At 37.9% G+C, this 17,855-nt stretch overlaps 1 protein-coding gene and 2 long non-coding RNA genes across 7 annotated transcripts; 1 reads left to right on the top strand and 2 right to left on the bottom strand.

Annotated features, from left to right (window-relative positions):
* Positions 1 to 214: 214 nt before the first annotated feature.
* On the top strand, positions 215 to 2,387 carry LOC138893327 (uncharacterized). The gene is made up of 2 exons (XR_011408609.1): positions 215 to 965; positions 1,578 to 2,387. It is a non-coding gene; the product is annotated as an uncharacterized lncRNA (long non-coding RNA).
* A 54-nt stretch (positions 2,388 to 2,441) lies between these two features.
* LOC117275949 (uncharacterized) lies at positions 2,442 to 7,395 on the bottom strand. Of its 4 annotated transcripts, none has more exons than XR_011408608.1 (4): positions 6,291 to 7,395; positions 5,904 to 6,179; positions 2,783 to 5,713; positions 2,442 to 2,646 (listed from the first exon to the last, which is right to left on the bottom strand). It is a non-coding gene; the product is annotated as an uncharacterized lncRNA (long non-coding RNA). The 4 variants fall into 4 exon arrangements; XR_011408607.1 differs by having other exon boundaries at positions 2,783 to 3,640; positions 5,598 to 5,713; positions 5,904 to 7,392; XR_004506172.2 differs by having other exon boundaries at positions 2,783 to 2,961; positions 5,598 to 5,713; positions 5,904 to 7,384.
* Positions 7,396 to 8,185: 790 nt separating this feature from the next.
* LOC104092757 (nascent polypeptide-associated complex subunit alpha-like protein 2) lies at positions 8,186 to 10,289 on the bottom strand. 2 transcript variants are annotated; one of them, XM_018769598.3, is made up of 4 exons: positions 10,118 to 10,289; positions 9,890 to 9,995; positions 8,788 to 8,906; positions 8,186 to 8,706 (listed from the first exon to the last, which is right to left on the bottom strand). In XM_018769598.3, exons 3-4 carry the CDS (start codon positions 8,851 to 8,853, stop codon positions 8,356 to 8,358), a joined length of 417 nt encoding a protein of 138 aa, XP_018625114.1. In that variant the 5' UTR covers positions 8,854 to 8,906; positions 9,890 to 9,995; positions 10,118 to 10,289; the 3' UTR covers positions 8,186 to 8,355. The 2 variants fall into 2 exon arrangements, with proteins under 2 accessions (XP_018625114.1, XP_070033524.1); XM_070177423.1 differs by lacking the exons at positions 9,890 to 9,995; positions 10,118 to 10,289 and having other exon boundaries at positions 8,788 to 9,039.
* Positions 10,290 to 17,855: the final 7,566 nt, after the last annotated feature.

Genomic DNA, 17,855 nt, shown 5'->3' with positions numbered 1-17,855 from the left:
TTCAGTGTTTAATCAATATATTATTAGTGTAAAAATATTATATATGGAGGACAAAGTGATTATATAATGATTATACACCGAATTTAGTAATTATACATTAATACTGATCTAGAACCTCATCAGGTCTGATAAAAAAAAGAGAAAGAAAATTCGAGAAAGAAAAGAAGAATAGAAGAAAAGAAGAACAAGATAGATGGTAGTGGTAGAATATTAGTTAGACTTTCTAATGGGCGTCACTGATGGGGGCTTCCTCCTTCATAGTCGAATGATTTGTGATTAGAATTATAGCAGGAAAAAAGACATCTCAAACTCTTAGAAGGAGCTTAGTGGCAAACGATCTGTGCGTAGATTTTATGTTTTAGATTTGTTACGGATACAAAAGAACTTCAGAATTTTTAACGTAAAAATTACGTAATTAAAAAATAATGGGACTACTTTTAGTTTATTTTACTAATATGGGCGGTTAGTCTAGTTAAGTCTTCTTATATTTTTTTCCCGTTACTTGTGAAGAATTAACTAGACCAGCAGCACATATTAGTAATAAACTAAAAATAGCTCCATTATTTTTTAATTACCAAACTTTTTTCATTAAAAAAATTAATTTGTTTTTAAGCCGTACACAAATCTAAAACCAAAATCTAGGCGGAGCTTCTTCTGCGCACAAATCGTTTGCCATAAAACTCCTTCTCCCCAGAGTTTGAGATGTCTTTTTCCTGTTATAGTTCTAATCACAAATTATTCGACTGTGAAGGAGGAAGCCCCCATCAGTAATGCCCATCCAAAAGTCCGACTAATATTCTACCACTACCATCTATCATCCCCCTCTTCCTCTTCTTCTTCCTCTTCCTCCTCCTCTTCTTCTTCCTCTTCTTTTTCTGCTTCTTCTTCTTTTTCTTCTTCCTCCTCTTCTTTTCTTTCTCGAATTTGTTTTCTCTTTTATTTCATCACAACTGATGAGGTTCTAGGTCAGTATCATTGTATAATCACAGAATTCAGTACATAATCAATGTATAATCAGTTTATCCTCCGTATATACAGTATTTATACATTAATAATATATTGATTAAACACCAATTATATAGGGTATATATTGATTTTTAATACTTTATTCGATATATAATCAATGTATCTAATATATAATATTTATACATACACGAGTATACTAATATCGTAAAGAGTACTGCTTTCTCTCTTCTTCCCCACTTTGTTTTTAATTTGCTTTGCTCATTAATTTTTCTTTTGGATTGTTCTTAATAGACACCTTTGACATATAAAAGAACGAATCAAGTCAAGGCCCTTGCATCTATTTAGTTCATTAATGCTTATGTATTAATTTTTCTTTTGGGTCGTCTTGTTCTAAAGATAGAAAGATCGATTCTTTAACGTTTAACTAATGTGTAGGGCCACATTATCTTAGTCATTTTACTAGGTTAGGATAAAAGTCATTTGTCCGGCTGTTTTCATTGGCTATTTTGGGTTGATAAAAGTGTATGACCGGTCGGCATTTAAGAAGATACATGACCTGATATTTATATTTTTTCCCTTTACTCATTTTGCATAACTTCTTTAATTTGTAGTTGCTACACAAAAGTGACGAAGTTGCTTTGACTACGGAATCATACTTGTCTGTTGGAGCGAATTGGATGATCGGGCCGAGGGCTGCCCCCTCTTTCCCTCACTCTCCTTTCCCTAATATGAACCTTGAGTCATCGTCTGGCGGAAAAGACTTTCTGAATGGGGTAAAAGAACTTGGGATCGTCGATCTCTTCCTTAAAGATTGGGATGAGTCGATGTTAGTCGATGGTGTGAAAACACTTCATGATGTCGAATTTCAAAAATCAGCGAGAGGTTCCCCACTCTTCTTTGTTCCGTCTTAGGACGGAGTGGAAGTCTCGACCCGAGCGAAAGTGTCTTAACACAAGTTCTTGCTAACAGAGGTTTTGCCGAAGTTCTCAAAAAAGGTGCCTCAAATCTTTCTCTTCATCGTATGGATCAAATGATTCTGGAAAAGAAGTCCCAAAAGGTCTACCTGATGTATCTAGAATTTGGGCTGGCTAATATTTGATCCAGTCTTATTGGACCAAGAGAGACAACTGGACTGCTTTTTCATACTTGAGCCCAAGTTCATAGTCAGATTGAGCAAGTAGAAGAAACATCAAGACATGAAGATAATACTATGGAACAATCTAGAATTCCTGATTAGGATAGTACCATTCTTCCTCTAATTTTGTCTCACTATATAGTTGTCTAATTGTACAAAATATAAGTGTCCATTGTACAGAATTGGTTATAGGTCTCTGTCTTTTAGTTTTTCCCCTTTTGTATAAGTAGGGGTACATATACAATGTAAAAAAAAACGTTTCAAAAGAATGCAAAATATTCCTATTGCTTTCATGGTATCAGGAGCAAGTGCTCTAATTTAATGATCTTATTTCTCTATCTTTTGTTGTTTTCCTCCTTTTTTCCCCCTTTCATCTCTTCTATTCCATCATTTCCTTGCTATGGCTGTTGCTTCAGAATCTGGTATTTCATCTGGAGAAGTCACGCCCGGGACTATCCTTGATGCTGTTGTTAGGAACACCATAGTAGTAGCTTCAAATCTTGTGGATGGAACTCATCCATATTTTCTTAACTCTTCTGATTCTCCTGGAATAAACCTTATTAATGTCAGTTTTGATGGAACTAGTTATGAAAATTGGAGAAGGGGGTATTAATCTCTCTTTCTGCTAAAAACAAACTAGGATTCATCAATGGTTCATGCAAAAACCAGTTGAGAACTCACCTCTGTTTGCACAGTGGAGGAGATGCAATGACATGGTCATTGCTTGACTGTTAAACTCCTTAAGCAAGGATATAGCAGAGAGTGTCATTTACTCTGAGACAGCTAAAGAACTTTGGGCTGAGATGGAATAAAGATATGGCCAGGCTGATGGTGCAAAGCTGTTCCAGCTGCAAAGAGAACTTAACAACATTTTGCAAGGAACAAATGATGTTACATCATACTTTACTAGGCTCAAAAGAATCTGAGATCAAATGAAAGTTCTTAATACTTTCATAACTTGTGGGTGTGAGTGCAAATATGGAGCAAAAACTCACAATCACAAAATGAATGAAGATCAAAAGCTAATCTAGTTCTTGATGGGGCTCAATGAGGGATATTCTGGAGTAAGGGGAAACATCCTCATGATAAAGCTCCATCCTTCTACAGCATAACCTTATTCAATCATTTTACATGAAGAATCTCAAAGAGAGGTCCATTCTGGTCACCATGTGTCAACTGATCAGCCTAGTGCTTATAATGTTAATGCACAAAAATAGAATGCACAGAAAGCTAACGGTGAGTACAGGGGTGGAAATCATAACAGTAATACTGAAGAAAGAAAAAATAACTTCTGCTCATACTGTAAGAAGAAGGGACACCAGAAAGAGAAATGTTATAAACTTGTTGGGTACCCACCGTCTTTCAAGTTCACTAAGCCAAAGAGAAACTTTGGAAATGTTCAGGCTAATGCAACAGTGATTGAGAAAGGTGAAACATCAAGAGGAGGAGCAGTTATCACTGGAGGCGTTGCACCTAGCCTAATGAATCCACAGGGGTTCACAAAAGAATAGTGTGAGCAGCTGATTCAGATGACACAATCTGTGCAGGTTGAAAACATAAGTACTTCATGTTCTAATGCTAATGCAAATGCCAACTTTGTGGGTAAATGTGCTGCTTTTCATACCTTTATTTTGTTGTTTTACAACTATCACATCCAAGTTTTGGATAATTGATTCATGAGCCTCACAATATATGACTCATGATAAAACACTTCTAAATAATTTCAAACAACTTCCTTTCCCTATTCAAGTTACACTACCAAATTCTTATAAAGTCAAAGTTTACAGTTTAGGAAGTGTATTAATTTTACCTGATCTTGAGTTACATAATGTTCTTTATATTCCTTCTTTCAAACATAATCTTTTGTCTGTTGACCAACTGTGTAAGCAGCTGAATTCTGATATTTTATTTACAAAATCTGAATGTTTTGTACATGCCCCTTCTCTGAAGGGGCAAATGGTACTTGGTGAAACTTTTGTTGGTCTCTATGTGCTGGTAGTTGATTCAACTAAGTCTAGAGTGTCTAAGTCAGATTCGGTGTCCATTGAGCCTTTATTTCCTTTCCCTAAAAGTCATGTGAAGACTTGTAGTGCAGTCAACTCAAAGTCTTTTGTTCAGTCTTGTAGTTCTGTCCCAGAGTCTGTTCAAACATCTGTAAGAGGAATTTTTCCATCTAATGAAAGTTTGAATATGAATAAAACTGCAGTTTTTGATTTTATGAATTCGAACAGACTTTGGCATTTAAGATTGGGGCACTTACCTTATCATGCAATGAAGAATATAAAGAATATATCTCTTTCATCAACAGATAAACAGATTTTTCCTTGTGACATCTGCCCAATGGCAAGACAGTCCAAATTTCCTTTTTCAACAAGCTCTATTAGCTCTAAACAGTATTTTGAATTACTACACATAGACACCAGGGGTCCTTACAATGTTCCCACTTACAGGGAAGAAAGATATTTTCTTACCATTGTGGATGATTTATCAAGGGCAACTTGGGCCTATCTTTTGTCTATAAAGTCTAATACTTTCCCTACTCTTAAATCCTTTTTAGCTCTTATAGAAAGACAGTTTTCAGCCAAGATTAAGATCATAAGATCGGATAATGCATATGAGTTAGGGACAGGAATAACTCCTTCAGATTTCTTTGCTTCCAAAGGGATAGTTCATCACACATCATGTATTGGAACCCCACAGCAAAATGGGGTAGTGAAAAGAAAACACAAATACTTATTAGAGACAAGTAGAGCCTTATTATTTCAGTCTCATTTACCAAAGAAAATTGGGGTGACTGTTTGCTAACAACAACTTAATTACTTGATTAATAGATTCCCTTTAAGAGTTCTAAATAATAGATCACCCTATCAAGTTTTGTTTGGCAAATTGCCAGATTACTCTCATTTGAAGCCTTTCGGTTGTTTATGCTTTGTCTCTACTCTTTCTAGAAATAGAGATAAACTACAACCTAGAGCAATCCCTGGAGTCTTCTTAGGTTACCCTTTTGGAAAGAAAGGATATAGAGTTTTGAATCTTCAATCGAATCAAGTATTTGTTTCCACGGATATCAAATTCTTTGAGTCTATATTCCCTTTTTCTTATTCCACTCCTATGTCAAAATTATTTCCAGCCAGTTTTCCTGTCTCTGATGAGGGAATGCCTATTTTTTCTTCACAACAGGAATCTAATTCACCTAATGTAACTACACCAAGTGTTATTTCTTTATCATCTTCCAGTCCTAGAGGGTCAGATTCCCCCATTGTTACTCTGTCTATATCAAGAGTTGAATCAGTTCCAGCAGATGGGCTACGCAGATCTTCTAGAGAGTATAATACACCTAAATATTTATCAAACTACATATGTGATGCTGCTTATTCAGTAATTTCACCAAACCCATCTTTTACCCCCGTTTCACTCTTACTCTTTCTCTGTACTTTCTCAACCAAATCAACAGTTTGTTAACTCTATATGCCAAATTTCTAAGCCAAATTCTTACCAAGAAGCGGCCATTCATTCCGGTTGGCAAGCAGCTATGGCAAAAGAGCTTGAGGCATTAGAATCCAATTGCACCTGGGAAGTAGTTCAACTCCCTTTTGGAAGGAAAGCATTGCCCTGCAAATGGGTGTACAAAGTTAAAGTCAAATCTGATGGAAGTTTGAAAAGACTCAAAGCAAGGCTAGTAATATGAGGAGATACACAACGAGAGGGAATAGACTACACAGAGACATTTTCACCAGTGGTGAAAATGACAACTATCAGATGTTTGTTAACTGTTGCAGTGAAGAAAGGATGGAAATTATACCAGTTAGATGTTAATAACACCTTCTTACATGGCGACTTGGACGAGGAAGTGTTTATGAAGTTTCCACTAGGAGTTGCACCTCCAAGCTCTTCCCATATTTTTCGTCCTCGCAAGTCCCTCTATGATTTGAAATAGGCATCGCGCCAATGGTATGCTCGACTATTCTCTGCTTTAGGATCCAGAGGTTTCACCTCCTCGGTCAATGACTACTCCTTGTTCTTCAAAGCTTCTGGGACTCTAACGACTATATTAGCCGTATATGTTGATGATATTCTCCTAACAGGCAACAATCAAGAAGAAATCAGTGAGATAAAATCATTCCTTGATTCTGAATTGGAATTAAGGACCTAGGAGAAGCAAGTTATTTTCTAGGTATGGAACTTTTACACGAGCCTGGAGTTATCATTTTGACTCAGAGGAAATTTGCAATTGACCTCATTCTACAGTCAAGAGATGTTTCTACTCCATTTGATTCAAACATTAAGCTTACTGCTGATTCTGGTGAGCTTTTGCCTGATCCTACCATTTATCGAAGGCTCTTGGGGAAGCTAAATTTTATCACAAATACCCGACCAGATCTATCCTTTGCTATACAGACTTTGAGCCAATACATGCAATCTCCAAGATCTGAACACTATCAGGCAGCTTTACATACTCTCCGATATGTTCGAAATGATCCAAGTTTGGGACTTTTCTTCTCATCCGAACCTTCATTTCAGATTTTGAGCTATTGTGACGCAGATTGGGCATCTTGCTCGGTTACTCAAAGATCAGTTAGTGGTTTCTTCTTAAGCATAGGAGGATGCCCCGTCTCCTGCAAATTGAAGAAACAACAAGTAATTTCTTAATCTTCGGCGAAAGCTGAATATCGATCTATCCGACGTTTGGTAACAGAACTTTTATGGGTTGTTCGTCTTCTTGCTGACATATCTATTTCCCCTTTGCTTCCGGTCTCTGTCCGTTGTGACAATCAAGCTGTGATTTACATAGCGAAAAATTTATTTTTTCACGAACGAACAAAGCATATCGAAATTGATTTCCACTTCATCCGCAAAAAACTGCTCGATGGTCTAATTTCCTTGTCTTTTGTTCCAACTACAGCCCAAATCGCTGATATCTTCACAAAAGGGTTTGCAGAACCTCTTCATCGAAGTTTTTTAGGCAAGTTGGGAGTCCGATATTCGGGCTCCCACTTGAGGGGGGTGTTAACAGAGGTTTTGCCGGAGTTCTCACAAAAGGTGCCTCAAATCTTTCTCTTCATCGTATGGATCAAATGGTTCTGGAAAAGAAGTCCCAAAGGGTCTAACTGATGTATATAGAATTTGGGTCGGCTAATATTTCATGTTGGACCAAGAGAGACAACTGGACTGCTTTTTCATACTTGAACCCAAGTTCATAGTCGGATTGAGCAAGAAGAAGAAATATCAAGACATAAAGATAATACTATGGAACAATCTAGAATTGCTGATTAGGATAGTACCATTCTTCCTCTAATTTTGTCTCACTATATAGCTGTCTAATTGTACAAAATATAGCTGTCCATTGTACAGAATTGGTTATAGGTCTGTCTTTTTTGTTTTTCTCCTTTTGTATAAGTAGGGGTACATATACAATGTAAAAAAAAAAACGTTTCAAAGGAATGCAAAATATTCCTATTGCTTTCAGTTCTTTCATCAGTTTTCAGGTTTCTCCACCCCCTACCTCAGTTTTCAAGTTCACTTATAGGCATCTACTATTTTATCCTTATTTGTAACAAGTAGTTCTGCAAGTTTATACGAGCAACTTCCTATTTACGTACCCGAAACCCAGTCTGTTGATTGAAACATGTCGTGTACATCAAATTGTGATTTGGTTTATAGAACGGAGCCAAAAGCAATATTCACAATTGCCACTAGGTTTTAAAGAAGAGATATTGATTGACCAGCACCTGGATGAATCTAGTGCTTGTTTTCGAGGACCAAATTCATTTTCAGCTAAATTTTAGAAGGGAACAGTCTGACTGGCTTCTTTGCGCAGGACAGAATTTATATATAATATTTCTGTAACATCTGTATGCAATTGAAAGATAGTATAAGCGAAAGAAATTCCACGTTAACATATGTCAAAAGTTTTGCCTGTATAATCATAGAAAAAGTTTAAGATAATTGTTTCAAGAGAAAGGAGTACGATAACAATCTCAAGATTATCAGATGCAAGTTTAACTGCTTCCGCCATAGGATTGATAAGCACACAAGTACAAAATAATGGCCTAAGATAAATTGAACCAAATCAAATTAATCATATAAAACGAACAAAGCGCATTTTTCTTGATAGAACTGATTTGAGTTCAATTGCAGCAACACACAATCTAATTGCTTAATGGGGTGCGCCAGTTAGGTGACAAGAAAAAATAATATAAGAGAACCTGCAAAAATCATGATGGAGCAACAATAGAAAGGTAATATAAACTTGCTTATGTTGTCAGTTCCATAATGGCACTAACTATGTCCCAGTTGTTGGTCTTCAACGCTTTAACTGCCTTGCTCCTGGACACACCTGCTTGTGTCATAACCAACTCAATGTCTCGAGGTTCAACCCCCGTCTCATCAACCTCTTCTTCTTCTTCCTCAGCCTCTGCAGCAGCAGTAGAGGGAGAGACATTTGACTTAGCCATAACAGATCCCATGTCTGGCATCCTAAACTGTTGCGCTGCCTGTGTCTGCAGCTGAGAGCTCAAATCTTCAATCTTAGCCTCTCCAAATATGACATAGGTTTCCGAATGTGCGCTCTTAAAGACATCTGGTTTTGAGATGCAAAATAAGACCTGCAATAGTTGTTATCGAACTAGTCAGCAACAATTAATAGCTGAATTTTCCAGATGAAAGGATATAATGAGGAAACTAACATTTTTTGTCCTCTTAATAGTGACCCTGCTAACACCTGTAAGAGGTTTCATGCCAAGTTTCAACATGGCTTTACGACTCTTTTTCTCACTCCGGCTCTGCTTGGTACTTTCATTACCACCTGTCATTGATGGAAAAAGTTTGAACACGCATTACCATTGATATCACAGACTGCTGAGCAGTTGATTTGGCATGTCTATCAAATATATGATACAACTAGGTAATGGCCCCAAACATGCGCAACAGAGCAATTGCTCTGTTGCAATTGAAAGAGCAAATCTGTATGCAATTGAATTAGTTCACAAAATGAAACAAATAAAAAAAAAATGACTAGCAAGTATACAAACATGTCTGCTAGTTCTATCCCTAAGAAGGAGACTGCATCTAGCAGTTAGAGCTGTGTACCCAAAATTTACACTAGTGGGTCTAATATTCCGTCAGCTTGTAAATAGCCAAATTCAAAATGTAGGACAGTATTATCCATATTTCAGAAGCTGCCTCCCAACAAGAATTAGTCAACATTCCAAATTGAATTACAAAAGTTTACCAAGCCCAATCAGCTCATACAACAATGACTACAATAAAGTAGATGAATTGCTGTTAGGAAATTAAACATGTAGCATCCATTTCTTTTAAAACCTTCTATGAACAATGTCATAATATGCATTGAACTCTTAGAACAGAAACCAAAATAAACTGCAGAAGTTGCATTAGCCCCAAACGGTTCAGTTACTAATTGAGTACCAAAAGAGCTTAGCCAATACAAAACTCTGTGCATGAAATCCTATGTGATCTACGCAAAGATTCTGAAGTCGCAGTAGCAACTTCACAAACTAGCAGTGATGGACCAAAGTCAAAATCAGCATGCTCAAGTAATCAATCAACTTAGCCTCAAACACAAACTATATTGAATCCTCTACCTAATTCCCAAAGTTTAGACGATTCATCATATTATGAGTAATTCTTATGCTATCGATCAACCTACTGCAATCGCGACCCCTCATTAGGGACTGGAAATGCAAAAATTTTGAAAACAAAATAAGAAACTTCAAACACGAATACAGAGGAAAAGAACATTCGGGAACACCAGTAGAGAAACAAGACCTAGGGCATCATCTTCCTTGTCATCATCGTCGTCCGAATCATCCGCTTCATCATCATCGTGGTCGTCGTCTTCCTCTTTCACATCTTACACTATGAGCTCCTCATCCTGTGGCCCCCAATATCAACAAAGATAACGTTACCATTAAAACAGAGCAACTAATCTATTAATGCACACAAAACTTTTGGGGAACAAAGATTTGAGAGGAAAATGGAGATAAATGAAAGTACCTGAGGCTTCTTCTCGACCTCAACTTCTTCGACTATGGGACCTGGCATGGCTCGCTCTGTATATGGTTCTGCTACAGCTTTACTTTGAGGATGAAATTGTCTAAGGGGTTCCTCTGTTAGGGGCCTATTTAACCAGTTAGCCCAGTTTCACTTCACTATTGGACTACTTCGCAAGGGCTCATAGATTTTCGAGTCCTAAATACTGACTTATTCAACCACTTAAAATAAAATTAGCCAATAAATATATAGTATATATGTATAATTCATATATAATAGGTATATAATTTATATATAACGATTAGAAAAAGCAAACAATATATTAAGTGAACACTTGGTAGGTGCATGTCGTTATTCGTTGGATAAATGTACAGACAGTGAGAGCATGTGGATTGAATACATACCAAGAGAAAGAAAGCAAATGGGTTCAAGCAGCAAGAGCCAGACTGTGGATCCACCTAATTTAAGGCAGCTGAAGACGAAGAAGAAACATTCTTATACGTTGTTACCCTCCAAAATTCTATCAAAGGTCGTGATAGTGCCTAACTCACTAGCAAGGCAAGCCAACACACATATCAATAACAGAATTCAATTATTAAGAAACTAACATAACTCAAATATCAAATGTTGCATAAATCTCAGATAAGGTCTGCATATGACCACAACTGTCTCACAAACTCTCCCAAAATCCGTGGTGACACAACTAGTCACATGCATCTAATAAGAGTACAAGATCTCAACTGAATACAAGGTATGTCCGGATATAATAAAATTACAAATACAGTTATAAAGAATAGGGAAGGAAGACTCCATGTGATGCGTATTGGATCAATTAAGCAGCTCACCACAAAGTCTCTAAAAGAACTCCTACTCTGCTGGATAAATGCCACCAAAACCAGTCTCGGAACTTGTACAAAAAGTGCAGAAGTGTAGTATGAGTACAAAACACGATACTCAATAAGTATCAATTCTAGCCTCAAAGAAGTAGTGGCGAGAGGTTAATAGTCGGAGCTACTAACAGCTCAATAATCACAAGAGTCATAGCATCATATGGGATAAAGCATGATAGTATCAATCACATCTACCAGTATAAGCACAGTAAAGCTGGTATGTAAACATGCTTTTCAAACAAGAGATAGCATATAATATCACATATCTCAAATCTTTAACAATCATGATATGAGTCAAATAACAGTCAGGTAAAAGAAATGAGAGCCACTGCTTGAGTGTAAGCGACAAATACACCCTCACAATCCAATACCAATTCTCACCGCACAAATCTATATACATGATGCTGACAGAGTGTCCAAATCAATATCAATCTGAGTACCATGCGTTCACAGGGCCAAAAGTAATATGGGTAAACACCTGACTCCGGAGGGATGATACCAAATTCAAGCGACGTTGAGGCGTGCAACCCGATCTACTAATAGTAATAATAATGTTATGCCGTGCAATCTGATCCCTAAATATTCCCGTGGCAACTCGATCCACACATAATACCATTACAACGTGCAACCCGATCCACATAATACTATCAGGAACTAATATCTGCTTATAATATCCATGGTGGGAGAATTTTTATCTTTTCACAATATTCAACTCTCAAACTCATAGATATATGATATTTAGCTTAAAGTATATATATTTATATGCATATCGCCTCGCATTTTACTCATATTTCGTAAATTTCGGATGTATAATGTTATAAATTGTGTTAATTCGTGGTATTTTAATGTGTAGGAGTCATCCGAAGGTAATGTGGGATGAAAGTGCACGAGTTAAAGCAAAAATAGAGCAAAATAAAAAATTGGGATAGTGTAGCACCACAAGTAGCGTAGGGCGCTACATGTGGCCCAGTTTCCAGAACTTCAAAAATCCCAGCGCCAGGACTAGCGCCCCACGCTACCCTGGGCGTTGGGTGACGGGAAAGTATCCTATTTCGTCTGGGACAAGGTTATTTCGACCCAGGACGCCCCCAACTCGTATAAAAGCAAGTATAAACTTATTTTGGCGGGGGAGGCACCACTTTGAGAGGAAAACACAAGCAAGGAACACTCGGGAGCAAGGATTCTCAGTTTTTCTTCTCTTCTCTTCCTTTAGTTTCATGGTTTATTAGTTCTAGAGTTGTGGCTGTTACATGAATGTTGTAGTTTGAAACTTGAATTGTTCTTATTGTTTTATCATATTGGTTTATTTATTCTATCTCGCGCTTAATTATTTAATTGCTTGATCACCAATTGAATACTATCTACGAATCTAGGATTGAACTCGGGAGAGGGAATTCTAGATTGCATATAAGATTGAGTAGAGCGAGATCTTGAAGTTGAGTATCGGGAACAGATTTGCGGTTAGGATAGGGATATATCTAATCGCCGTGCTTGGTTATTATACGGAAATTATTAATGCGTTCTTGTTAATCCAAATTCCATAGGAATATAGGCATTAGGTTAACTTGAATAGGCGAGTAGTACTTCGAGAGAAGGTTACGAGTAATATTAACCCTGTCAACCAATAAACAAGATAAATTAATTAGACAATTTAAGTGGAAGACTCAACGAGATTGTTAGCTAACCCATAGCTCTAGAATATCGGCTCCCATTGAATTCGTGTCTAAGCTTGCCAACTTATTTCTTTAATTTCTTAGTTTCGACTCTAGATTAGTTGTAGTTAATAATCGGGGTTGATCCCGACTATTTATAACCCCATGTATTCAAATATATTATTAGATTCCAAAATCGAGTCCAAATTGACCCCCAAATATCCAATTTACACTCTCCAAAATTGTAGACAAAACCCACAAATTGCTCTTCAGAATTCCATGATTAAAGTGTGAATTTCCATGGAAAAACAAGATATAAAGCCAAATACAAGTGAAAATTCCTTACCCTCAATGTATCAGTTAAATTTCTCTTTAAAATCTCCACCTCTCGAAGTCGAGGGTTCAAAATATGAGAGAATGGGCTAAAATCCCGAAATTATGACTTAAAACAGTCTGCCTAGGCATACCCTTCACGAACACGGCCCAAGCTTCGTGTTCATGAAGCACAAATCTGTCTCTGCCATAAAACCTCCTTCAGGAATGCGGTGAATACCTCGCGAACGTGAAGCATATGCGTCCCAGATTTACGCGAAAGCGAGCTCCATCCCGCGAACGCGAAGGCTAACCTCCATCCTACCTCACACGCTCCACAAACGGTAACGCAAAGCGCGAACACGAAGACCACTGGCCATAAGACATCACAAATGCGCCCCTCGGTCCGCGAATGCGAAGAGCGACACCAGTCGGCTCCCAAGTAACCTTTCGCGATTGTGACACCTGCTTTGCGATTGTGAAGCACACCATACACCAGCAAAATCTGCAATACCAAACATTCTCTAGGTGGTCCGAAACTCACTCAAGCCATTGAAGACCCCGTCTAATCATACCAACAAGTCCATAAACACTACCTGGACCTATCCAAAGCTCCCAAACACATATGATATCATCACATTTATGAATCAAAGATCGAACCACAAGTTGAACTTCTCTTAAGCTAATAAGCTTCTAAATTTTCAACCGAGCATCCGATTCATTCTTAACCACCTCGAATCACAACCAAAATTTGCACATAAGTTCCATTCCTCTAAACAAACCTATTCTAGTATTCGGAACCACAATCGGAGCCTGATAATATTAAAGTCAACTCCTGGTCGAACCTATAAACTCTCTAAACCTTCGAATTGCCAACTGATGACAATTAGAGCCAAAACTTTCTAGAAACCTCCAAATCCAAATCCGAACATACGTCTAAGTCCAATATTATCATATGAACCTACTAGAACCATAAAAGCACTATTCTGGGACAGTCTACTCAAAAGTAAAACCTCGGTCAACTCTAGCAACTTAATCAATCCAAAATAAAATTAAGTATTCCAATTCACTCCTAAACCTCCCCGGAATCAAACCAACCATCCCCACAAGTACCATTATAACAATAAAGCATATGTGAAGTATCAAATAGTGAAACATGGCTCAAATACACAAGACGACTGGCCATGTCATCACATAGGCCATGCAATTGGCCTGTGCTTATGTACTCTATATGGTCCTAAAATCATCCTTAAAACTCAACCGTCTAGAAATCATGGATAAAGGCTGGTCCAGGCACCTATGTCTCTCCTTCTCAAATAGTGGCCCAACTTCCAGTGCGTACAAAAGGCTACAAACAATAAGGCTGACAGGATTTTGAGGGGATAAAGCTCCAAGTTTTAACCAAATCTCGAAAAGTCAAATTGGGCCCACATGATCAAAATTCGAGTCTTGGGGTGGATCCCAACTACTTATAACCCCACGAGTTCAAATATGTTATTAAATTCTAAATTCAAGCCCAAATCAATTCACAAATTCCCAAAATATACCCTTTTAAGTTGTAGATAAAAACCCCAAATTTCTCTTTGAAATTTTATATTATAGGTATATAAATCAATGGGAAATCAAGATATATAATCAAATTCAATTAGAAATTACTTACCCTTAAAAGTGTAGTGAATATCTCTCCAAACATTGCCTCTGTCATGACTCAAAATTCCATATAACATCCCGGAAAAAAATTTCGAAGTACTTAAGTGTAAAAAGCCCAGTATAATTTTGCAAAAGAAAATAATATTTTGTGGTGCCGAATTGGTTCTTACGTGTTTAAGGATTTTATAAAGCGGCTCGAAATTTTTGGGTTGAACAATGCACTAAGGGATAAAGGAAACTTTTTGGTTGTGAAATGCATTTCTGCGGTCCATTATGCGACCGCAGAATCACTATGCGAATCGCATAATGGCCGCAGAGTGAGGCGGGAGAGGGGCAGTTTTGGATGCAATTCTTCGGTCGACTATGCGACCGCAGAACTGTTTTGCGGTTCATTATACGACAGCAGAACAGGTCTGCGGGACGCATAGTGATCGCAGACCCAGGCAAATTTTTGCCAGTTTTGGACACCAATTATGCAACCCATATGCGGTCCGCATTTCGATTATGCGATCGCAGACCTTGTTCCAGAGCTTTATTTTTTAGGTTTTTATATGTCACGACCCAAAAATCCCACCACAGGCGTCGTGATGGCACCTAGTCTCTAAGACTAGGTAAGCCGATTTCAATTACATTTTTTTGGAGCCATTTGTTTTTAATTAAATAAGTAACCAAAACTAACAGCGGAACAAATATGAATGTACAACCTCCCAAGACTGGTAGTACTAAGTCACGAACTCTAACTGAATACATGGAATGATCACGAGGACCGAATATACAATATTATTTGATTAAAAATTAAACAGTATACAAACTCCCCTAACGATATTTTTGATAGTGTTGAAGTACTTAAATTTTTTTTTTCCAGGTTGCTACATTCTTCCCGCTTAGAATCATTCGCCCTCAAACACATAACATATTTATCTCTTCCTTTGCAAATCTCAATCCTCCAAATTTTACTAAATCCCAAATTTTTCAGAAATTTTGGCAGAGTCCCCCCTGTAATTGGGCCTATCCACCTGCCAGAGTAACACCAAAACAACTCCTAACAACACATCCACAACCCAACAAAATACCACAAGGTGTATATCAATAACACTAATCTCAGCATTACAAGCACTGCATTATCATAATGATATCAGGACATGAAGCACATCATATGTATGCTCATCACCACATCTCTGGTCTTAAAAGCTGTTCATAATTAATTCTAGCATTATCAATTAATCTCATATTAACCACCACCTCATTTCGAATTTTCACAACACTGATAACAGAATGTGAGGCATGAAGACCTCATGATTGCTTACTCGGATTAATGAGTTACATTTAACGCCACCTGACCACTCATCTCATAGGTTAAAACTCAATGTTTACAGCACGAAAATAGCTAAATATGCACAGAAAAATATACAAGAATTATCAAATAAGCCTAACAGGCATGACTCCCTATTAATACTATTGTACAATTAAATTTCACAAAGGAAAAATTTTAAACTCATATATATTTCACCACAAGGGCCTCGTCCTTACATAACTTCCATCGCGGCTTGCAGCCCGGTTTAAATATTTCACATCATGTAAAAATGCGAGGATCTCGTCCTCAACTCCGAATCACAAGTATGTTGCACATTGTGCCAACTGAAATTTTCAATTTTCTTTCTTTCTCCTTTTCAATATATTTCATAGATATTTTTCATAACATATAATGAACCCTCCTACCGGTAGGGCATATAATTCATAAAAATTGGAATCAATTATTCCGAAACACATTAAACCCAATATAATGAATAATAAAAATTACTTTTACGCTTATAGCCCTCAATGGTGTACCAAAAATAAAATGAGAGACACGGGTTCACATCTTTAAATCTCCCAACAGGGATAAACATATAAGTGGGTCACAAATTTACGAAGCTCACCCATAAGTGGAGCATAATAGGAGGACTCACCTCAATATTTAGAACCGAATCAAATTAAGAAAAATATCCTTTTATAATAAAATCAGGATCATACCTGTAACAACACCATCTGGTATTTTGTCCTCAGCCAAATCATAGTGATTAAATCAACGGGTCGGGCCTCCACCTCTTAAGCGCCCACTACCCGCCTGTCCTCCACCTCTAGCTGACTGTGCACGTAGAGTATCAACTGGAATAAAGCTTGTGGCTGGAGTGTTCAGATGAAATCCACCCCTCCCAAGTCTGGGACAATCTCTCATGATATGCCTAGTATAACCACACTCATAACAACCCTTCTGAGGTCGCGATTGCTCGTACTGAGTCTGTGCTGGATAACTGGGATAACCACTGTAAGAATCTCATGTCAGCGGTGCACTGTAAACTGGAGCACTCCGAGTAATCTGATATGCGGACTGAGCTGAACGACTGCTCGAGCCTCCGCTATAATGGTATCTAGCTGAAGAGTAAAACGCACTGAATCCTCCAGACCTTCGAGACCTTTTGGCCTCCTTAGACTCCCTTTCCTCGCCTAAAACACCCTCAATGTTCCTTGCAATCTCCATTACTTGTTGAAATGGAGCATCAATTTGCAACTCTCGATCCATGCATATTTTAATATCATAATCGAGCCCCTCAATGAATCTGCGGACCCGTTCTCTGATTGTAGGAACTAAGAGAGGTGCATGACGTGCTAACTCACTGAACCTGATAGCATATTCTGACACTGTCATAGTGCCCTGGAACAATCGTTCAAACTCTGTGCACCATGTATCTCTGAGAGTCTGGGGAACAAACTCTTTCAAGAACATTTCCGAAAATTGAGCCCAAGTTAGTGGTGTGGCATCGGCTGGTCTGCCTTCTTCATAGATTTGCCACCACCGATACGCTGCGCCTGACTGTTGAAATGTAGTAAAGGAAACTCCGCTAACTTCCACAATACCCATGGTGCAGAGAATACGGTGATAATTTTCCAGAAATCCTTGGGCATCCTCTGTAGATGTGCCACTGAAAGTTGGTGGATCTTATTTCTTAAACCTTTCAAGTCTATTTTGTTCTTCTTCTGATGCCTTGGGCCTGACCTCAGGTCGAACCGAAATAACAGGTTGTACCGGTACTACACCCGGAACCTATCCAACGAGAACCTGCTGCTCTGGAGTTGTGGTAGGAGTCTGAGCTACTCCCCCAATTTGCGGAATGTTTGGTGCAACAGAGATCAATCCCGCCTGAGTTAATGTACCAAACATATTCAGGAACTGTGCTAAAGTCTCCTGAAGTCCTG

This window comes from Nicotiana tomentosiformis, chromosome 6 (assembly GCF_000390325.3).
Source record: "Nicotiana tomentosiformis chromosome 6, ASM39032v3, whole genome shotgun sequence".
NCBI classification, from domain to species: domain Eukaryota; kingdom Viridiplantae; phylum Streptophyta; class Magnoliopsida; order Solanales; family Solanaceae; genus Nicotiana; species Nicotiana tomentosiformis.
The sequence above is the reverse complement of the archived record's forward strand: the minus strand, read 5'-3'. Positions and strand labels throughout refer to the sequence as shown.